Source organism: Callithrix jacchus, chromosome 21 (genome assembly GCF_049354715.1).
Source record: "Callithrix jacchus isolate 240 chromosome 21, calJac240_pri, whole genome shotgun sequence".
Taxonomy (NCBI): Eukaryota; Metazoa; Chordata; class Mammalia; order Primates; family Cebidae; genus Callithrix; species Callithrix jacchus.
The window spans coordinates 42,254,470-42,276,174 of NC_133522.1; the positions used below are offsets into that span (position 1 = coordinate 42,254,470).

Sequence of the window (21,705 nt, forward strand, 5' to 3'; positions counted from 1 at the left end):
ACTGTCTCTTCTAGGAACTTTCAAAGGAAACATTTAACGTTTTTATTTTACAGGCTGAATAAATCATTTTAAAAATGAAACATAACTCGCTCACCTCTCCACCCATATTGTTTATTCTTTTTTTAAAAAACATTTTAAATTGTGGTAAAATACATACAACATAAAGTTTACCATCTTAACCATTTTGAAGCATGTTAACTGTTGTGATCATGCTGTAGCCTTTTGGAACTTTTCATCGTGTCGTTTCCTACACAGAACACTTGTAAATCATGCCAAGTCCTGGGAACTGTCATACTGTCAGGTTGTGTAAAGTCAAAGGAAAGCAAAGATATTTTCTTGGGTGGAGCAACGGCAGTAGTTCCTGATTTCTGCTAAGTTTGGATGTAGTTTGAGTCTGTTTTATTCAAACATACTTAATACTTACAGTTTAGTCTTTTCTTATAAGGTCAACTTGGTGAGCCTATAAATATAATGAGGTCAAAAATATTATAATTATGTCCTAATTATAGCTCAAGAAATGCTTTTAGAACAGTAGAGTTCCTGAGTGAAATAAATAAGAAAGTTTAATTTCCTGTTTCATCAGTTTCTCCTTTTTTTTTTTTTTAGCACTTTAAAAAGTAATTTTGGGTTGGGTGCAGTGGCTCACACTGTAACCTCAGCACTTTGGGAGGCCGAGGCAGGCAAATTGCCTGAGGTCAGAAGTTCGAGACCAGCCTGGCCAACATGATGAAACCCATCTCTATTAAAAATACAAAAAGAAAAAGCTGGGCATGATGGCACGCACCTGTAATCCTGGCTACTCAGGAGGCTGAGGCAGGAGAAATGCTTGAACCCAAGAGGTAGAGGTTCCAGTGAGCCAAGAGAGCGATGCTTTGTCTCTAAATAATAAATAAATAAAATAAAAAGTGATTTTGAAAACATGGCTATTTTTCCTGGCCAGTTCATCTGGGGTTTTTGTTTGTTTTTTTCCTGAGATGGAGTCTCCCTCTGTCACCCAGGCTGGAATGCAGTGGCACAGTCTCAGCTCACTGCAACCTCTGCCTCCCGGGTTCAAGTTATCCTCAGTCTTCCAAGTAGCTTGGATTACAGGCATGTGCTACTACACCTGGCTAATTTTTATATTTTCAGTAGGGACGGGGTTTTGCCATGTTGGCCAGGCTGGTCTCAAACTCCTGACCTCAAATGATCTGCCTGCCTCAGCCTCCCAAAGTGCTGGGATTACAGGTGTGAGCCACTGAGTCCAGCCTCAGTTCATCTGTTTCTCTGTGATATTTATTCTATAGATGCAGAAGAACATTTCTCATGAGATACATATACTCAGCTTACTGGCCAGCCAATTTGGGTTTCTGGACAGTGAAACCGCCCCGGAAGTGTTTGCTGAGCTTTTCTTGCTGGAGAAGGTTCTTCCCAAAGCCTGGATGGAGGATGGAGTTGAGAAAGTCAGTGTGAGGGTGGCACACCCCATTTGTGCCATGATTCCAGTCTTGGCAGCCCTGGGCCTGCTGGGAGAGGGATGGGAGTGACCTGTGGCCCAGTTTTAGCTCAAAGAAGGAAAAGTCACCAAGACCGGCTGTGAGGGCAGGAGCTCATGGTTGTCCTCCTAGATGAGAGTTAGAAGGAATTTGAGAGCAGGGCTTCCTTCTTGGCACCCAAATACTTCATGTCTTGGAGTTCTAGCCGTGGCTAGTGGGTCATAGTGTCAGCTACATTGCCAAATAGGAGCTGAAGCATGTTGCTGGGTGAAGGGTGAAGATGCTGTCAGAAAATAAGACAACCCACTAGAACTTTACAGAACAAACCAGGGAAAACAAAAACAGAAAAAACCTGAATTTACTGATTCGCTGGGCAGGGAAACACACACCCACACTCACAACCCTGAAGAAGAAATCAGGAGTTTGCAAGCCCTGGAAAGAGATTATTGTGCTAATTCAAGCTTAAAGGCTGGCCGGGCGTGGTGGCTCACATCTGTAATCCCAGCACTTTGGGAGGCCGAGGCGGGTGGATCACCTGAGGTCAGGAGTTCAAGACTAGCCTGACCAACATGGAAAAACCCAGTCTCTACTAAAAATACAAAGTTAGCCGGGTGTGGTGGTGCATGCCTGTAATCCCAGCTATTTGGGAGGCTGAGGCAGGAGAATCACTTCAACCCAGGAGGCAGAGGTTGTGGTGAGCTGAGACACTCCAGACTGGGCAACAAGAGCGAAACTCCGTCTCAAAAACAAGATTGCAAGCTGTCTCTCACGAGAGCTGGACCAAGCCCCTGGGCTGCCTGAGGACTTGGTAAAATGAGCCTCATTGTTTTCTAGGCAGTTGAGTCCGGGAGGGGCTGGCATGCAAGCGTCACCCAGGAGTTCGTGGCTCTCGCAGGCTAAGGAGCCGTGAAACAGCATTACTTCTTTTCTTTTTATGCTGTTGTGGTAAAATGCACACGGCCTAAGGTTTACTGTTGTAGCTGTTTTCAGGTGCACAGTTCAGTAGTGTTAAGTACTTTCATGTTATGTACCCTACCTTCCAGCTCTGGAACGTTTTCATCCTCCCAAACAGAAACTTCAGGATGGGGTCTTGAAGTATTTCCCAGGCTGGTCTCAAACTCCTTGGGATCACTTTTGTTATTGGCTGGGCATAGTGGCTCACGCCTATAATCCCAGTGCTTTGAGAGGCTGAGGTGGGTTGATTGTTTAAGCTTAGGAGTTCAAGACTAGCCTGGGCAATATGGCCAAACCTCATCTCTACAAAAAACACAGAAACTTAGCCAGGCATGGTGGTACATGCCTGTGGTCCCAGCTACTCAGAAAGCTGATGAGAGAGAATGGCCTGGGCTCTGGAGGTCGAGGCTACAGTGAGCTGAGATCGCACCACTGCACTTCACTGTGGGTGACAGGGCAAAACCCTGTCAAAAAAAAAAAGCCAAGAGCTAACTTTCATTCTTTTTTTTTCTTTTTGAGTCTGAGTCTCTGTCCCCCAGGCTGGAGTATAGTGGCATGATCAGAGCTCACTGCAGTCTCAACCTCGTGGGCTCTGGTGATCCTCCTACCTCAGCCTCCCAGGTAGCTGGGACCATAGGCATGCACCACCACACCCAGCCAATTTATTTGTATTTTTTTGGTAGAGACCAGGTTTTGCTGTGTTGCCCAGGCTGGTCTCCAACTCATAGGCTCAAGTGACCTGCCCTTCTTGGACTCTCACAGTGCTGGGATTATAGGTGTAAGCCACTGTGCCCAGCCACTTTCTTTAGAATAAGAAAATTCGTACCAAAGAAGCTTTCCAGCTGGGCGTGGTGGCTCACGCCTGTAATCCCAGCATTTTAGGAGGCCAAGGCAGGCAGATCATGAGGTCAGGAGATCAAGACCATCCTGGCCAACACAGTGAAACCCTGTCTCTACCAAAAATACAAAAAATTAGCCAGGTATGGTGGTGTGCGCCTGTAGTCCCAGCTTCTTGGGAGGCTGAGGTAGGAGAATCGCTTGAACCTGGGAGATGGAAGTTGCAGTGAGCCGAGATCATGCCACTGTACTCCAGCCAGGGCAGCAGAGCGAGACTCCGTCTCAAAAAGAAAAAAAAAAAAGAAGCTTTCCTAGTCCTGCACTTGGAGGAGGGCACCGATGTTGTCTTTGTGTACAGGGCATTAGCAGTTTTAAAAAACAGTATGGAAGGAGTGAAGTAGTGTCTTTTCCTCACCCATTGTGAGGTTCATGGCTGAGACCCCAATAACAAAAGAGATGAACGAATGAAAAGCACACAAATTAAGTTTTACACAGCACAAGAGCTAAGACTCAAAGAAACAGGGATTCAAATCTGTGTTTCCATGCTTGGGTCTGATGAAGCGTGGACAGTCGTGCAGAATGACTGGATGCAGGGTGTGGTGATACGGTAATAACCCGGGGGAATTGCGCAAGGCCTGTTTGTTCAGATTCTTCTTGGTGCCTCTGTGTGACACTCCTTCCTTCTGGGTATTCGGCAGGATGCCTGTCACCGGGTGTTCAGGGGAGAAGAGAGGGAGAAGGTCAGAGACCTCCCTAGGCTTTGCGAGCTGCCTCAGGGAGGAAGGTGAGAGGAGCCTTCCTGCTTCTGCTGTATTCTGTTTCCCAGGTGCCATATTTTGGGATAGCATTTCCTGCATCCCATCAGTATCCATCAGAGAAGTTTGCCCTAAAACTGTGCTGTTCCTCTTGTGGCTGGTGCTAGCCCTCAGACTGAAGGGCATCATGGAAAAGTCTCCTAAGGTGGAATTGCGGGGGGCCCAAGAGGGAACCTCCATGGTGGCCTTTACCACTGATCCAGGCAACTGGCTCGCCCTTCTCCACTGGGCTACACCCTGAGCTTCTGCACAACGGGTGGCGTGATGGAAAAAGATCACCACTTCCTTAAAGGTGTTGAGAGATAGGCCATGCTCTCCTTCAAGCATGCTTTGAGGTACCAAAGTCTTGGCGTTGTACTTGCTATGGGTTTGGAGAAATGTATAGTAATATGGATCCACCTCACAGCATCATACAGATCAGTTTCACTGCCCTAAAATTCCACCACTGATCTTTTTACCTTATCATAGTTTTGCCTTTTCCCTAATGTCATATAGTTGAAATTATACAGTATAGCCTCCCCCCTTTCTTTTAGACAGTCTCGCTCTGGACCCAGACTGGAATGTAGTGGCATGATCACAGCTCAGTGCAGAGTTGCCGGGACTACAGACACACACTGCCACTAATACTTTTTGAATTTTCGTAGAGACAAGGTCTTGCTGTGTTACCTAGGCTGGTCTCAAACTCCTGAGCTCAGGTGATCCCCCTGGCTCAGCCTCCCTAAGTGCTGGGATTACAGGCATGAGCCGTCACCCCTGGCCAGTATATAGCCTTTTAAAGATAGGCTTCTGTCACTTAGTAATATGCGTTTAAGTTTCCTTCATGTCTTTTCATGGCTTGACAGTTAATTTCTTTTTAGTGCTGGATAATATTCCATTGTGGAGACATACCGCAGTTTATTCATGTACCTCCTGAAGGACATCTTGGTTGTTTCCCGGTTTTGGCAATTATGATTAAACCTGCTATAAACATGCATGTGCAGTTTTTTTTTTAGATCAAGTCTTGCTCAGGCTGGAGTGCAGTGGCTCACTGCAGCCTCCAGGTTCAAGCGATTCTCCTGCCTCAGCCTCCTGAGTAGCTGGGATTACAGGCGTTCGCCACCAGGCCTGGCTAACTTTTTTAAAAAAAAACCAAGACAGAGTCTTGTTCTGTTGCCCAGGCTGAAGTGCAGTGGTGCAATCTTGGCTCACTGCCATCTCCACCTTCTGGGAGCAATTCTGAGCAATTTGCTTAGCCTGAGCAATTTTCCTGCCTCAGCCTCCAGAGTATCTGGGATCCCAGGCACCCTTGGCAAATTTTTGTATTTTTAGTAGAGATGGGGGTTTCACCATATTGGTCAGGCTGGTCTCAAACTCTTGACCTTGTGATCTGCCCACCTTGGCCTCCCAAAGTGCTGGGATTACAGGTGTGAGCCACCGCGCCCAACCATTTTTGTATTTTTAGTGGAGATGGAGTTTCACCATGTTGGCCAGGCTGGTCTGGAGCTCCTGACCTCAAGTCATCTGCCTGTCTCGGCCTCCCAAAGTGCTGGGATTACAGGCGTGAGCCACCATGCCCTCAGCATGTACAGTGTTTTGCGTGGTCATAAGTTTTCCATTTCTTTGGGTAAATGCCAGCAAGCATGGTTTCTAGACCATTTAGGAAGAGTACACTTAGTTCTATAAGGAACTGCTGTTTTCCAAAGCTGCACCATTTGGCATTCCCACCAGCAATGAAGGAGAGTTCCTATTGCTCCACATCCTCACCAGCATTTGGTGGTGTCAGTGTTGTGGATTTTGAGCCTTCTAATAGATGCAGAGGATATTTTTAAATAGGGTTCACCTCCCTATTTTCTGCATGGATTAAGTCTACACTGAGGGACAAAGAGTTCTGTCTAGGGGACTAGAGCGAACAAGCCTTCGTTTCCAGAAGTGCTTCAAATCTAAATGGAAAGCATTTTCACCTGGGAAGTCTAATCTCCAGTCTTGTGTCTGGAGACAGATTGTTTCTTTAGAAGCTTTTCACCGTGTCAGCTGCACACAGTGACTCACAGCTGCAATCCTAGCATTCTGAAAGGCCAAGGTGGGCAGATCACTTGAGGTCAGGAGTTTGAGACCAGCTTGGCCAACATGGTGAAACCCCATTTCTACTAAAAATACAAAAATTAGCCAGATGTGGTGGTGAGTGCCTGTAATCTCAACTACTCAGGAGGTTCAGGCAGGAGAATCACTTGAACCCAGAAGGCAGAGGTTGCAGTGAGCCAAGATTGCATCACTGCACTCCAGACTGGGCAACAGAGCGAGACTCCATCTAAAAAAAAAAAAACAATTTCACTGTGTCATTTAGGAAATAATACCTTATTTTCTTTTAATGTTAAATATTAGTTACTGTTAATTATTATTTATCTTTTTTGTATCACAGGTTCTTCAGCTGCACCTCTTACGTGCAGATTTCCTCCACGACTTCAGCATCTGTTAAAATTCTCACGCTACTTTGGGTCTGTAGTTGATCACAGCTCACTGCAACCTCTCCCTCCCCGGCTAAGCGATCCTCCCACTTCAGTTCCTGAGTAGCTGGGACTACAGGTGTGCACCACCACACTCTGCTGATTTTTTTTTTTTTTTTTGAGACAGAGTCTCATTCTGCTGCCAAGGCTGGAGTACATGGCACAATCTCAGCTCACTGCAGCCTCCACCTTTCAGGTTCAAGCGATTCTCAGCTACTCAGTAGGCCAAGGTGGGAGGATCACTTGAACCAGGAGGTTGAAACTGCATTGAGCCATGATTGCACCATTGCTCTCCAGCCTGAGTGACAGTACAACCCTGCCTCTAAATAAATAAATACAGTTTAAGGTATTTTTCTGATGACCACTAGTTATGTCTGATTTTTTTTTTTAATGGCATGATCTTGGCTAACTGCAACCTCCACCTCCCAAGTTCAAGCCATTCTCTAGCTTCAGCTTCCTGAGTAGCTGGGGTTACAGGCACATGCCACCACACCCACCTAATTCTTTGTATCTTTAGTAGAGATGGTGTTTCACTATGTTGGGCAGGCTGGTCTTGAACTCCTGACCTCATGATCCACCCACCTCAGCTTCCCAGAGTGCTGGGATTACAGGCATGAACTACCGCGCTTGGCTATATCTGATTTTTTTTTTAAGATGTCATTTCATTGAATTTGAGAATTTACTTGGACCGCAGGCCTCTGAGGAAAAATATTCTTGTTTTCCTTGTCTTCCTTTTATGTCCTGAATAACCTGAGTGTGTTTCACAGGTGGGACCGTAGTCTTTGCTTACAAGAGAAAAGTTGTCATGGCCCTGCGGTCGTATGGCCCAGGGCCCACGATTCTGACGTGGATGGAACGCAGCTGGCATTGCACGTGTCTTAGATGTTCTTTCAGATGGCCTGCTTTGTTCTAGGCACTGTGCAAGGTGCTGGAGACGGCAGAGAGGATAGTCCCTGCCCTCACCCTGCAGAGAGGAGGCCTGTTCTACCTCCCTGAGATGGGGGCACCGAGCCAAATCACACGTGAGGAAGAGTTAGCAAGGTGGATGGAAGGGTATTTAGGCAAGGGGCAGTGAAAGGCAGCCCAGAGCCACAGACTGCAAGCAGAACAGGCGGGAGCTGTGCCCTGGAGGCCTTTGAATGATCTTTTAAGAAGTGTGAACTTTGGCCCGACACGGTGGCTCACACCAGCAATCCCAGCACTTCGGGAGGCCGAGGCAGGCAGATCACCTGAGGTCGTGAATTCAAGACCAGCCTGACCAAGATGATCGCTACTAAAAAATACAAAATTAGCTGGCCGTGATGCCGCATGCCTGTGATCCCAGCTACTTGGGAGGCTAAGGCAGGAAAATTGCTTGAACCTGGGAGGCGGATATTGCAGTAAGCTGAGATCATACCATTGCACTCCAGCCTGGGTGACAAGAGCAAAACTCTGTCACAAAAAAAATAAAAAAATAAAAATGTGAACTTGGCTGGATTCAGTGTGGCTCACGCCTGTAATCCCAACACTTTGGGAGGCCAAGGCGGGTGGAACACTTGAGGTCAGGAGTTTGAGACCAGTCTGTCCGACATGATGAAACCCTATCTCTACTAAAAATACAAAAAATTAGCCAGACGTGGTTGCACATGCCTGTAATCCCACCTACTCAGGAGGCTGAGAAAGGAGAATCGCTTGAACCCAGGAGGTGGAGGTTGCAGTGAGCTGGGATCATGCCATTGTACTATAGGCAACAGGGCGAGACTCCATTTAAAAAAAAAAAAAAAAGTGTGAACTTTACCCTGTAGGCTTTTAGTAAATATTTGTGTGAGCAAATGAGCTACTTATGCGGGTCATTCCCTGTAACGTCAGAACCCTGTGTTATAAGATTAAGCCATGAGGGGCCTCCCAGGCACAAAACTCTGCCCACGGTTACTCAATGCCACAAAGGACGGCACTGATCTGTTCACAGTCTTGACCATGTCTCAGGTACAGCAAGCACCTGGGGATGCTTTCCTGCAGACATTTCATGTGTCCTGCTTACAGAAGCCTCACTCGGGACTACCATTGCTCCAGCCCAGTAGGGTTGTGACATTTTCCTCCTGGGGAACACGGGTCCCTCCCAGCACCATCTCCAACTGGTAGAAATGTCAGGAGTCACAGCCTGGATGGGTCCCTTTTAATCCCAATCCATATCTTCTGGGCAAGCCCCTGCTCATGGTTTCCCAAGATAGAGAAGCTCATGGCCCTCACCCATCACAGGCTCCGAGGTGTGACCCAGAAGCTGGCCATGTACTAAGAAAGTCGTTGTGCCTGCCTCATCTGCCGCATTGCCAGAGCTTCTGTGGGCTCTCACCATGCAGTCCCTCTGTTCCCTTGTTGTGTATGTCCCTTTCTTACAGCCATATCAGGGCGTGGCTGCAATATCCCTGGCTTCGACAGATTCACTCTCCATTGTGAATGTCACTGCCTCCTTCCTCATGTGTTTTTTTCTCTCTTATTTCACAGGCTCTTCAGAGTAACCTGAAATACTCCTTGTTGCCAAGACGGATCCTCATCAGCAAGCGATTAGCTCAGTGTTTGCATCCTGCCCTGCCCAGTGGCGTACACTTAAAAGCCCTGGAAACCTACGAGATTATCTTTAAAATTGTGGGGACCAAATGGCTGGCCAAGGACTTGTTTCTGTACAGGTACGATTGCTTCTCTGCTGTGTTCCTTTTTATTACCCAGGTAATCTGTATTTCGGTCCACAAGATGGGAAAATGACAAACAGGCCAAATAAGGGTGGAGCTCTATGTGCAACAGTTAATCATAAAACTGTCGCCAGGAGATGTCACAGGGTGCCTTCTGGAGTCTGTCTGTCCTGACTTTTCTGTAAGTGAACTTTAGGATCTGAATTGTGGATGGCTTTGTTGGCTGCATTACATAACAGTGTTTTGTGACCATCTCATGTCAACCACATATCGAGACCAGCAGTTTAAGTGGCCAGCTGTTCGCTTGTAAAATCTCTCCTCAGGCTGGGAGCAGTGGCTTGCAGCTGTAATCCCAGCACTTTGGGAGGCCAAGGTGGGTAGATCATGAAATCAGGAGTTCAAGACCAGCCTGGCCAATATAGTGAAACGCTGTCTCTACTAAAAATACAAAAAAAAAAAAAAATTATCCAGGCTGGGCTCACAAGCACCTATAATTCCAGCTATTCAAGAGGCTGAGGCAGGAGAATCGCTTGAACCCAGGAGGTGGAGGTTGTAGTGAGCTGAGCTCACGCCATTGCACTCCAACCCAGGCGACAATTTGAGACTCTGTCTCAGAAAAAAAAAAAAAAAGCTGGCTTGTCACCTGGGACTTCTGACTGGGTATCTTATTTCTGCCCCGCTCCCTCTTGTTCTTTTTCAAAGCTGTGGGTTATTTCCTCTCCTGGCACATGCGGCGGTGTCGGTGAGGCCCGTGCTGCTCACCCTGTACGAGAAGTATTTCCTCCCACTGCAGAAGCTGCTCCTGCCCAGCCTGCAGGCCTTCATCGTCGGCCTGCTGCCCGGCCTGGAAGAGGGCTCCGAGATCTCCGACAGGTGCGTGGGCGTCTTCAAGCCATGTTTATTCCACTGCTTTATAAGACCTGGAGAGGAAGTAGAGACACGGGAAGCAGCAGCAGGTGTGGAGGTCGGGTTGCTTGTTCACATTTCCTTGGTGGTTGTGATTTCAAAGTGCCCCGTTCCTCCTGGAATCTCTCTGTATTTCTTTGCCAAAGGGGAAGTCCCAAGCCTGGGGCGATGAGATCCTTTATGGAAAGAAATGTAGCTCATTAATAAGGGAAGCCATAGTGCAGGGTTCCCATGATGTCCTGTTCCGTTCTGGAGTTCCCCACAGTGTCGCCCTGTGTGGAGGGGAAGACATACCCTCTTAGGGCCCCTATTGTGGAGGAAATGAATGGACCCTTTACTGGGCACTTGCAGCGTGTATTATGCACATGATCACATTGCATAATGAATTCCTCTGCTCCAGGGGTTATCTCCATTTACAGGTGAGTGTCAGAAGATAAAGAAGGTTTTTCCCAGTTGCACGGTCAGCAAGCACCAGAGTTGGGATTCTATTCCACTATATTGAATTCTTTTTTTTTTTTTTTTTTTTGAGACAGAGTCTCATTCTGTCACCCAGGCTGGAGTGCAGTGTGATCTTGGCTCACTACAACTTCTGCCTCCTGGATTCAAGAAATTCTCCTGCCTCAGCCCCCCAAGTAGCCAGGATTACAGGCATGTGCCACCATGCCCACCTAATTTTTGTATTTTTAGTAGAGATGGGGTTTTCCCCATGGTGACCAGGCTGGTCTCAGACTTCTGACCTCATGTGATCCTCCTGCCTCAGCCTCCCAAAGCGCTGAGTTACAAATGTGAGCCACTGTGCCCAGCCCGTATTGGATTCTAAGGTCCTTCATCCTTCCATTAAATGAGGCTGCTTCTAAATAAAAAAGCAAAGCCAGGCAGGGCTTGAAAAGGCAGTTGAGTGCAATTCGAAGCAGAATATCTTGACAGAGTTTAGCAGCAACTTGGAGAAATCTATAACACTCACGCACAAAAGTTCATGTCACTTTTTTTTTTGACCACTGCTTAGGAATGGGAGAAAGTGTGTATTCATTCAGATTATTGAGTATGGCTGAGCACGGTGGCTCACACCTGTAATCGCAGCCCTTTGGGAGGCCAAGGAAGGTGGATCACTTGAGGTCAGGAATTCAAGACCAACCTGGCCAACATGATGAAACCCCATCTCTACTAAAAATACAAAAATTAGCCAGATGTGGTGGTGAGTGCCTGTAATCCCTACTCAGGAGGTTGAGGCAGGAGAAGTGTTTGAACCCTGGAGGCAGAGGTTGCAGTGAGCCAAGGTTGCGCCATTGCACTCCAGCCTGGGTGACAGAGTGAGACTACATCTGGAAAAAAAAAAAAAGACTATTAAGTATACACAGTGATCTTTGTTTCTGGAGAATTATGAAGCAAGAACTCACTTCCAGCTTATTAACTTCTCTGAGATGCCACAGTGATTCACCTCTGTTAATGGGGCCTGTTTTAAGAGCCCGTGTTCTGTGACTGGTGACTTTCGTTCTTGTAAAAGTTTCCGTGTGATTACACAATGCACTGCTCACATTTCCCTGTGTTGGAGACCCGAGGCAGCTCCCCCTTGCCTGTGGCGTTAGCTGTGACTGAAGGGTGCAGGAGGCTGGAGTGGAACCTGGGAATCAATCCCAGGTCCACTTGCATGGCTCCCCCAGACCTCCAGTAAAGTAAATCACCAGAATGGTTTGCAGGGTTAGTTAGGAAGTGACCAAGGGTGAACTCCATGAACTCTGTATCAAGACTTCACAGATGTAACCAAAACATAGCTCTTTAACCATTTCAAGCTTTCACATAAACCAGTGTTGGCTTTCCGTTTCCCAGAGGAGAATCCACCTTTACAGTTTCCACCTTAGGAGGCAGAATCTGTCTCGTTGCAGTTTTAAGCCCAGCACCAGGCCCTGTGGCTGGTGCAACTCAGTAAGTGTGTGTTTTGTTAAGGAGCGGTCCCAGTCACACCGGAGGCAGCAGGAGGGCATTACCAGACTCCATGCTGATGGACCCCTAATCCCAGACCCTTTCTAGAAGTGCTGCTCTGCTTGTGTTCTGATGACAGATATGTGAGTATAAGTGTGTGCATACATGATTTTCCTGTCATCGGACCCATGAGCACATTCGTTCCTAAAGCTTACTGTGATCTTTTAAATCTGTGTGACTCACACTAGAAGTGTGTAAATAGTTGGAATGTTTTTGTTTTCTTAGTTGATAAATGAAGGTTCATTTGAGCAGTTGCTAAAGTTGCTTAACATTTATTTTTTTTTTTTCCAAATATTGTGATTTCTTGACATCGAACCAAGAGCTGAGTAAAGCTTCATGAATCACTGGATCCATTTAGCTTTGACAGAAACCCAAATGCGGTGTGGCACCCAGCAGTGATTAGTTATCAGCTCTCCAAGGTGGATGCCGATCAAAGGTTATACAGTAATCTCTGAGCGAGCGTGTTGCAGGCGCAGTGATTGAAGTGACTGCACAAGATGTTTTTGTTGCTGTTTCCATTTTAGTCTGAGACGGTTTGGCAACTGTTCCCAAAAGTTATGCTCTCTTGAGTGACCAGGTGTGGTGGCCGGCGCCTGTAGTCCCAGCTACTTGGAAGGCTGAGACAGGAGCATCGCTTGTACCTAGGAGGTGGAGGTTGCAGTGAGCCGAGATTGCACCACTGCATCCAGCCTGGGCAACAGAGCGAGACTCTCCTCTCAAAAAAATAAAAAAAGTGTCTTGGGAATTGAGTGAAACACCCCAGCAAAGGTGCAGAGAGCAGAAAGGGAGGGTGCAGTGGGGGGTCATGTGCATGGGGGTAGAAATTGCAGAGTGGTGAGTTAGGCTGAGCTGGTGAAGGCTACAGCGACTCATGGGGGTAGGAATTGCAGAGCGGTGAGTTAGGCTGAGCTGGTGAAGGCTACAGCGACTCATGGGGGTAGGAATTGCAGAGCGGTGAGTTAGGCTGAGCTGGTGAAGGCTACAGCGACTCATGGTTTCATGCAGCTGGAGGCTGTTCCTGGTGTGTGCTTTTTGGTGAACCATATGGAATGAAACTTTTGGCCCCTGTTAGGACTTCTTATCCCCCCTGGCTTTCTAACCCTTTGGGGCCTTCAGAGAACCTATTACTGGTCAGATATCCATTTTGTTGTTTTTTTTTTAAGTGCCCATGAAATAGCCACATAGCTGTGTTTTGCTATACTAAGAAAATGAGATTAGAGGCTGGGCACGGTGGCTCATGCTATAATCCCAGCACATTGGGAGGCCGAGGCAGGCAGGTCATGAGGTCAGGAGATCAAGACCATCCTGGCCAACATGGTGAAACCCCATCTCTACTAAAATGCAAAAATTAGATAGGCATAGTGGCGCACCCCTGTGATCCCAGCTACTTGGGAGGCTGAGGCAGAAGAATCGTTTGAACCCAGGAGGCAGAGGTGGTAATGAGCTGAGATCACGCCTCTTCACTCCAGCCAGCCTGGCAACAGAGTGAGATTCCATCTCAAAAAAAAAGCAAGATTAGAACGGGGAAAACACAACTCTTCTTCTAAGGAGATGAGGAGAAGTGAATGTTTTAAATAGTTTGTAAGAAAGCAACAACTGTCTCCCCGATATTTCCATTTAAATTAGTAGTTCTCAATCTGGTAGTAATTTTGCTTCTCAGGATACATTTGGCAATATCTAGAGGCATTTTTGATTGTTACAACTGGAGATGGAGAGGATGCTACTGGTATTAGTGGGTAGAGTCCAGGGGCTGCTGAACATTTACAGTGCACACGGGTGCCCCCATGACAAAGACTTACCTGGCCCCAGATGTCAGTGGGGTGGAAGTTCAGAAACCCTGACTTAAAGAGTTGAAAAATATTTACTGACATTTCTTTTCTTCTTGAGCTCATTAATAAGGGAGGCAATAGTGCAGGGCTCCCATGATGTCCTGGCCCGTTCTGGAATTCTCCACGGAGTCACCATGTGTGGAGGGGAAGACGTGCCCGCTTAGGGCCCCTGTCATGTAGGAAACGAATGACCCTTTACTGGGCACTTGCAGCATGTACTACACACCTGATCACATTGAATTCCGGGGTCTTGCTCTGTACCCAGGCTGGAGTAGAGTGACAGGATTATAGCTCACTGCAGCCTCAACCTCCAGGGCTCAAATGACCGTCCAGCCTCAGCCTTCCAAAGCACTGAGATTACAGGAATGAGCCACCTCACTTGGCTGACATTTCTTTTTTTTTTTTTTTTGAGACAAAATCTCGCTCTGTCGCCCAGGCTAGAGTGCAGTGGTGTGATCTCAGCTCACAGCAACCTCTGCCTCCCTGGTATAAGCGATCCTCCTCAGCCTCCTGAGTAGCTGGGATTACAGGCACACACCATGACAACTGGCTAACTTTTGTATTTTTAGTAGAGACAGGGTTTCACCATGTTGGCCAGGCTGGTCTTGAATCTCCTGGCCTCAAGTGACCCACCCGCCTCAGCCTCCGAAAGTGCTAGAATTACAGGCGTGACCCATGGTGCGCGGCACCGACATTTCTTTTGGTTGGTTTCAGGCACTGTGTTGATGAGCTGTGCTGCTTCAAGGCGTTTGTTACCCCCTCTTTAGCACCGTTTCTGATCACCAGTTTACAGTACAGGGTGCTGTTGTCACTGCCCTGCCTCTTCAGTTTCAGATGATTGCACCAAAGCGGCGCTGCCTTGTGACAGCTTGGCTTTCCGCGCTTGTCCTTTCGGCAAGCAGCTGCAGAACCAACGCTGTGGAGTGCTTGGGGTCTGCAGCACCCGGCCCATACCACTCACCTGCTCTCAGTTATAAAGAGTGGAGCTGCCAGTGTCATGTGAAGAAGCTGTGTTTGCAGGAGGTGTGAGAGAGCACAAGCCAGGATGACTGAGGAAGGATGGAAATACCTGGGGTTTGGATTGGGTTTTTGTTTATGTTTGTTGGTTTTTTGTTTGTTTGTTTTTGTTTTGTTTTTTGAGTTGGAGTCTCACTCTGTTGCCCAGGCTGGAGTGCAGTGATGCAATCTTGGTACCCTGCAGCCTCCACCTCCCAGGTTCGAGCGGTTCTCCTGCCTCAGCCTCCCAAGAAGCTGGGTTTACGGGTTCACACCATCATGCCCGGCTAATTTTTGTATTTTTGGTAGAGATGGCGTTTCCTCATGTTGGCCAGGCTGGTCTTGAACTCCTGAGCTCAAATGATCCACCCACCTCGGCCTCCCAAAGTGCTGGGATTATAGGTGTGAGCCACCACGTCCAGCCCGTTTGTTGGTTTTGAATTAAAAGTTTAGGGTTCCCAGTGGGGCACAGTGGCTCACACCTATAATCCCAGCACTTTGGGAGGTCAAGACTGGTGGATGACCTGAGGTCAGGTGTTCAAGACTAGCCTGGCCAATATGGTGAAATCCTGTCTCTCCCAAAAAAGATACAAAAATTAGCCAGGCCTTGTGGCTGCTACCTATAATCCCAGCTGCTCAGGAGGCTGAGCCAGGAGAATCACTTGAGCCCAGGAGGTGGAGGTTGCAGTGAGCGAAGATTGTGCTATTGCACTCCAGCCTGGGCAACAAGAAGGAAACTCTATCTCAAAAAAAAAAAAAAAAGTTTAGAGTTCAGGACTCTGAACTGCACACTCATATTGGAATTTAACGACCAAGATGATCCGAGTAACCCTTGCTGAGTAGGGAGTTACTTCGTTTTAACCCTGGTTCTGTGGCTCTCTCAACCAAAGGTTTGCCAGAGTTGCTGTCGTCTCTACTGTGATGTCATTTACCTTATTAGTACACATCCATTTCTTAAGAATAAAATGCGACTTAAAAAATAAAGCTGGCTGGGCACAGTGGCTCATGCCTGTAGTCTCAGCGCTGAGAGGCCATGGAGGGGAGCAGATCACTTGAGGCCAGATGTTCAAGACCAGCCCGGGCAACATGATGAAACCCTGTCTATACATAAAATACAGAAATTAGTTCAGCATGGCAACATGGGTCTGTAGTCCCAGCTACTCAGAGGCCAAGGTGGGAAAATTGCTTAAGCCCTGGAGGTCAAGGCTGCAGTGAGCTGTGGTCGCACCACTGCACTCTAGCCTGGGTGGCAGAGTGAGACTCTGTCTCAAAACGGAAAAGATGCATTTCTTTAATAGCGAAAGCTAAGAGCCAGTTTTCTGAATATTGGAGCGGAGATAGCATGGGCAGCGTTTCCCAGGCTTTTAGACAGTGGAACCCTCTTCTGTGGAACACCTCTAGTGGCCTGTTCTGTGGAACATACTTTGGGAATATGCAGTGCTAAGCAAAGGGGGACTATGACACCAGGGTGTGTCCGTTATAGTGTTTGTGATGATTTCAGAGCTGGGCAAAGACAAGCTCTATTTGTTTACTCAGCCTTTGATAGAAGACCAAGCAATCACGTCAGCCACTTAGTCACCCTGCGCGCTTTTCCTGAACACTTAGCCATGATTTAAGCCTCTTCATTTTTACTTTTTCTTTTCTTTTTTTTTTTTTTTTTGGGCGGGGACGGAGTTTCGCTCTTGTTACCCAGGATGGAGTGCAATGGCTCGATCTCGGCTCACCACAACCTCCACCTCCTGGGTTCAGGCAATTCTCCTGCCTCAGCCTCCCGAGTAGCTGGGATTACAGGCACACGCCACCATGCCCAACTAATTTTTTGTATTTTTAGTAGAGACGGGGTTTCACCGTATTGACCAGGATGGTCTCGATCTCTTGACCTCGTGATCCACCCGCCTCAGCCTCCCAAAGTGCTGGGATTACAAGCGTTAGCCACTGCGCCCGGCCCATTTTTACTTTTCCTAAGAAGGCAGGACCGTGCATTATTTCCTACAATATTTTACGAAACCCAAAAAAGTTCAAACTAATTTTAAGGAGAACAGAATGCATTTTTAATGTAACATGATGGTAGATATTTTTGTAGGAGATACAAAAAAGAAATTCTCTGAGGGTTTTTTCGAGTGCCAACCTGGAGGCAGATGCTCAGATAGGCCCCAGGACTGTGACAGTAGACAGAGCTGAGCTGGTAGTAACTGCAGGTGGCATCGCCCAAGCATCTGGTCTGTGCTCTCTGCTGGGCTGAGTTTGTTTCTTTCTTTCTTTTCCTTCTTTCCTTTTTTTCCCTTCTTTCTTTTCTTTTTTTCCTTTCTTTCTTTTCTTTCTTTCCTCCTTTCCTTTTTCCTTTCCTTTCGTCTGTTACCCAGGCTGGAGTGCAGTGGTGCCATCTTAGCTCACTGCAACCTCCACCTCTCAGGTTCAAGCAATTCTCCTGCCTCAGCCTCCCAAGTAGCTGGGATTACAGGCACCTGCTACCACACCTGGCTAATTTTTGTATTTTTGGTAGGGATGGGGTTTCACCATGTTGGCCAGGCTGGTCTCAAACTCCTGACCTCAAGTGATTCACCTGCCTCGGCCTCCCAAAGTGCTGGGATTACAAGCATGAGCCACTGCACCCGGCCGAGCTGTTTTGTTTTTTTTTTCCAAGGGGACTCTCACTTCATTCCCACAACATCTCCACGAGATCAAGGCTCTTTCCCCTGTCTCTTAGCTGAGTCCAGGCATACACAGCTGTTAAACTTGTTCTAGGTCCTGCAGCCAGGAGGCTTCACAACCAGGATCTGGACACTGGGGCTGACTCTGGCAAGCTGGGGGAACCAACACAGTCCACTGGGCTGGACTTGCTGTCTTTGTTTTCTGTGGTCTTTGCAGATAGGAAGCATGTGAGAAACTGAACCCTTTCAGGTACTGAATGAGTTACATCCTTCATTGGGCAAAATCCTTTAGGGAGAATGTGCCTCCGCTGTCTTACTGGTAGATGCTGTCACCCAGCCTGCAGGCTGTGCGCACTGTGGACAGGAAAGGGGTTGCAGACAGCTGCAGGGACACCACCGAACAGACATGGGTCAGCGTCAGTGGAAAAACAAGCCCTGATCCACTGGTGACGCTGTTCCTCTAAAGGAAGCATGAGAAGTTGCTGACTTTGTGTCATGGGAGACCTAGATAAAGATAAGAGGTGAACAAATGCTCGACCTCAGCATGAGAGCCCCTCAGAGTGGGAGTCAGCACATGCGGGTGCTGTGGGCTGATTGAAAGAAAACTCCACTCCAGGTTTATGGAATTTGCAGGCTGGTGGGAGGCCCTGGGCAGATAGATGTCGCCCCTAGCATTTCTAAAGGCAGATGTCACTTGGCACATTTCTGGCTGTGCTCAGGTTGGTGATGTCTAATTGCTGAAGTCCTTGATCAGTCTCATCAGCTTGTGCTTGTTTTCGATACATGAATGGCTCCTTCCGCTTTTATATAAAGTGGCTGACCTGCCCATCCCTCTTCTGGTGGAACCTCCCTCCGTGAGCACCGCAGCATCCACGGCTCGGCCAAGGTGGATCCAGGTCTCTGCCGCGCCACACACGACTACTTAGACACTTTTCACTGGCCAAGACACTGCACTGCCTGGTGACATTCGTTTTAGCAAATCCAGGGTCAGTGTGACAGCCAGCAGGTGGACACACATGGCAGGGTGAGAGATAGCAGCGGCTCCCAGCGGTGAGGAAGGTGGGGCTTCCCCAGCCAGGTGAATCCTCCGTGATTCTTCACGCAGCATTCACAGAGCGCTGTGCAGCAGGACCCAGGAAGACGGGGCGAGCCCTTGAACCCTCTCCTCTCTCATCAACAGAACAGATGCTCTGCTCCTGAGGCTGTCGCTGGTGGTCGGCAAAGAGGTGTTTTACACTGCCCTTTGGGGGAGCGTCCTGGCTAGCCCGTCCATCCGCCTCCCTGCCTCAGTCTTTGTGGTGGGCCACATCAACAGGGATGCCCCCGGCCGGGAGCAGAAGTACATGCTGGGGACCAATCACCAACTCACGGTGGGTGCTGTGCTCCTCCTGGGGCACGGGGAGGAGGCAACACGTGGGCACAGCGTCCTCATGCGCAGGTTGTCACTGAAGCTGCAGAGGGACATCCGGAAAAGGGAGGTGCACCAGGCTCGAGTCTGAGTCACGAGCCGCTTAGCAAGGCAAGAAGGCTGCCTCATGCAGTTGCAGGTGGTGGTGGCATTTTTAACATATGCATTAATTTTTTTTGAGATGGAGTCTTGCTCTGTCACCCAGGCAGGGTGCAGTGGCGTGACGTTGACTCACTGCAACCTTCGCCTCCTGGGTTCAAGCAATTCTCCTCTCAGCCTCCCAAGAAGCTGGGATTACAGACACTTGCCACCACGCCCAGCTAATTTTTGTGTTTTTAGTAGAGATAGGGTTTCACCATGTTGGCCAGGATGATCTCGAACTGCCTGCCTAGCAAGTAATCCACTCGCTGCAGCCTCCCAAAGTGGCACTAAGATTTGTATATTCAAATAAGTGTTCATACCCTCAGAGGTCCCTTCTGGAGGCCACCAGCTTTGAAGAAATGTGCTTAGCTGTACACAGCGCTCAGAAGGTCTTTATTTCCTGCCCCTGTCCTGCATCACCGGGGCCACTGCCCGCTCACACGTGGAAACTGCCTCCTCCCTGGCCATTCTCCTCCTGCTCGCCTGTCTCCATTGGCTGCTTTCAAACCTAAATTATCAGGTTCCCCAAGTATCCATCTCCAGGCCCTTCAAGGGAAGCTCTTTTCTCAGGCAACAACATCCCTTTTCATGCCCTTAAAAATGGTAACCTCGACCTGGTGTGATGGCTCACATCTGTAATCCCAGCACTTTGGGAGGCTGAGGCAGGCGGATCATGAGGTCAGGAGATCAAGACCATCCTGGCCAACATGGTGAAACCATGTCTTTACTAAAAATACAAAAATTAGCTGGGCCTGGTGGCACATGCTTGTAGTGTCAGCTCTCGGGAGGCTGAGACAGGAGAACTGCTTGAACCCAGGAGGCGGAGGCTGCAGTGAGCCAAAATCATGCCATTGCACTCCAGCCTGGCGACAGAGCAAGACTCTAACCTCCCGGATCTTTGTCTCTTTTCCCCAGACCTGCCTCTTGTTTTTGTGTCTTGCTGTCTTTCGCCACCTGGTGGTGTTTCCATACTTTGACCTTAAATTGTTCAGATTGAATTCGCAGGTGAGAAGTCATACAGCTGGTGTCAGTTACCCCTCTGAGTCCATTTCTCCTTGCAAAATGGGCGTCGTAGACCTGCCTCTCTGAGGATAGGGTCTCTCTGAGGACAAGGTGGAAAATGGATGAAAGGCGTCTCGCACAGTGATCAGAATACAGGCGATCCCGATGAATATGTCCCTTTCCTGCCCCATCAGTATCCCCTTCGTCTCTCTCTCCAGTGTCTCGGCCCTGCTCTGGCTTCTTGTCTTTTACTCTTAGGTCTAACTGGTTTCTCCCCATCCAGTCCTTATGAACTGCTAAGAGATTTGGTTCTCCAAAGCCTAGCTTTGCTTATATGTATCCTATGCTTTAAAAATACTAACTTCCCAGCTGGGTGCAGTGGCTCATGCCTGTAATCTCAGCACTTTGGGAGGTCGAGGTAGGTGGATCACTTGAGGTCAGGAGTTTAAGACCAGCCTGGCCAACATGGTGAAACCCCATCTTTACTACAAAATACAAAAACTAGGCTGGGTACAGTGGCTCACGCCTATAATTCCAGCACTTTGGGAGGCCAAGGCAGGATTACCTGAGGGCAGGAGTTCAAGAACAGCCTGGCCAACATGGTGAAAACCTGTCTCTACTAAAACTACAAAAATTAGCCAAGCGTGGTGGTGGGCTACTCAGGAGGCTGAGGCAAGGGAATTGCTTGAACCAGGGAGTTGGAGGTTACAATGAGCTGAGATTGCACCACTGCACCCCAGCCTGGACATCAAAGTGAGACTCCATCTCAAAAAAAAAAAAGCGGGGCACGGTGGCAGGTGCCTGTAATCTCAGCTACTCAGGTGTCTGAGACATGAGAATTTCTTGAACCCAGGAGGCAGAGGTTGCAATGAGTCAAGATCACGCCACCAGTCCAGCCTGAGTGACAGAGCAAGACCCTATCTCAAAAAATAAAATAAAAAATAAAAATATCTAACCTCCCATTGCCACCAGCTGTAGTCCAAGCTCAAAAGCATCCTCACCATCTGCTCCCACCCACGGCACCTCACTCTTCCCTGCAGGCCCCGCGCTTCCACCCAACTGCCACGGGGCCTGGCCTCATGGTGCCTTTGCTCCTGGCCATTCCCTTCTGTCCCACTGGCTGTTCATTCCTGCCCTTCTTCACAGGCTCAGGGTAGCTCCTTCCTGTCCTTCAAGCCCAGCTTTCCCATGGAGTGTCATTGTTCTCTGCAGTTGAAAGAGTTCTCCTCTTCTGAACTCCGAGCATTTGTCATTGGCTCTGATTTCTTAAGCATCTCTAGTCTACCTATCTGTATTCCGAAAAGACACTCAAAATATCTACTGAATTGATCAGGAAGTATTTTCCCATGTGTCTTCAGAGCTTTAGTTTAACCTAAGGTTCCTGTTGGATCCTTTCTGGGGTCGTGGAATATGAGATCTTAGAACCCGGCCATCTCATCCAAACCCCTCCAGCTCTCACGTGGAACGGCGAGGTCTGCAGCTGAACATCTCCGACGTCACACAGCCTGCCGGCCTCGAGAGCTAGGACCTACACTCTCCTGACCTGCGGCTGCAGCTTCTCT

General features: G+C 48.3%; 1 protein-coding gene across 8 annotated transcripts in view; it reads left to right on the forward strand.

The window, feature by feature from the left end:
* DOP1B (DOP1 leucine zipper like protein B) overlaps positions 1–21,705 on the forward strand; it is a 115,434-nt gene that overhangs the window by 23,548 nt on the left and 70,181 nt on the right. For 5 of the 8 annotated variants that reach the window (XR_001908649.4, XR_013530616.1, XR_004737754.3 and 2 more), the window contains exons 3-5: positions 9,046–9,227; positions 9,933–10,103; positions 18,773–18,962. Coding sequence is in view for 4 of the 8 variants with exons in the window: in XM_008986644.5 (XP_008984892.2) it covers positions 9,046–9,227; positions 9,933–10,103; positions 18,773–18,962 (543 nt within the window). In the remaining 4 variants the exon portion in view is untranslated. The remainder of the gene's footprint in view (positions 1–9,045; positions 9,228–9,932; positions 10,104–18,772; positions 18,963–21,705) is intronic. The other 3 variants (XR_013530617.1, XM_078358635.1, XM_078358636.1) reach the window with 1 other exon arrangement.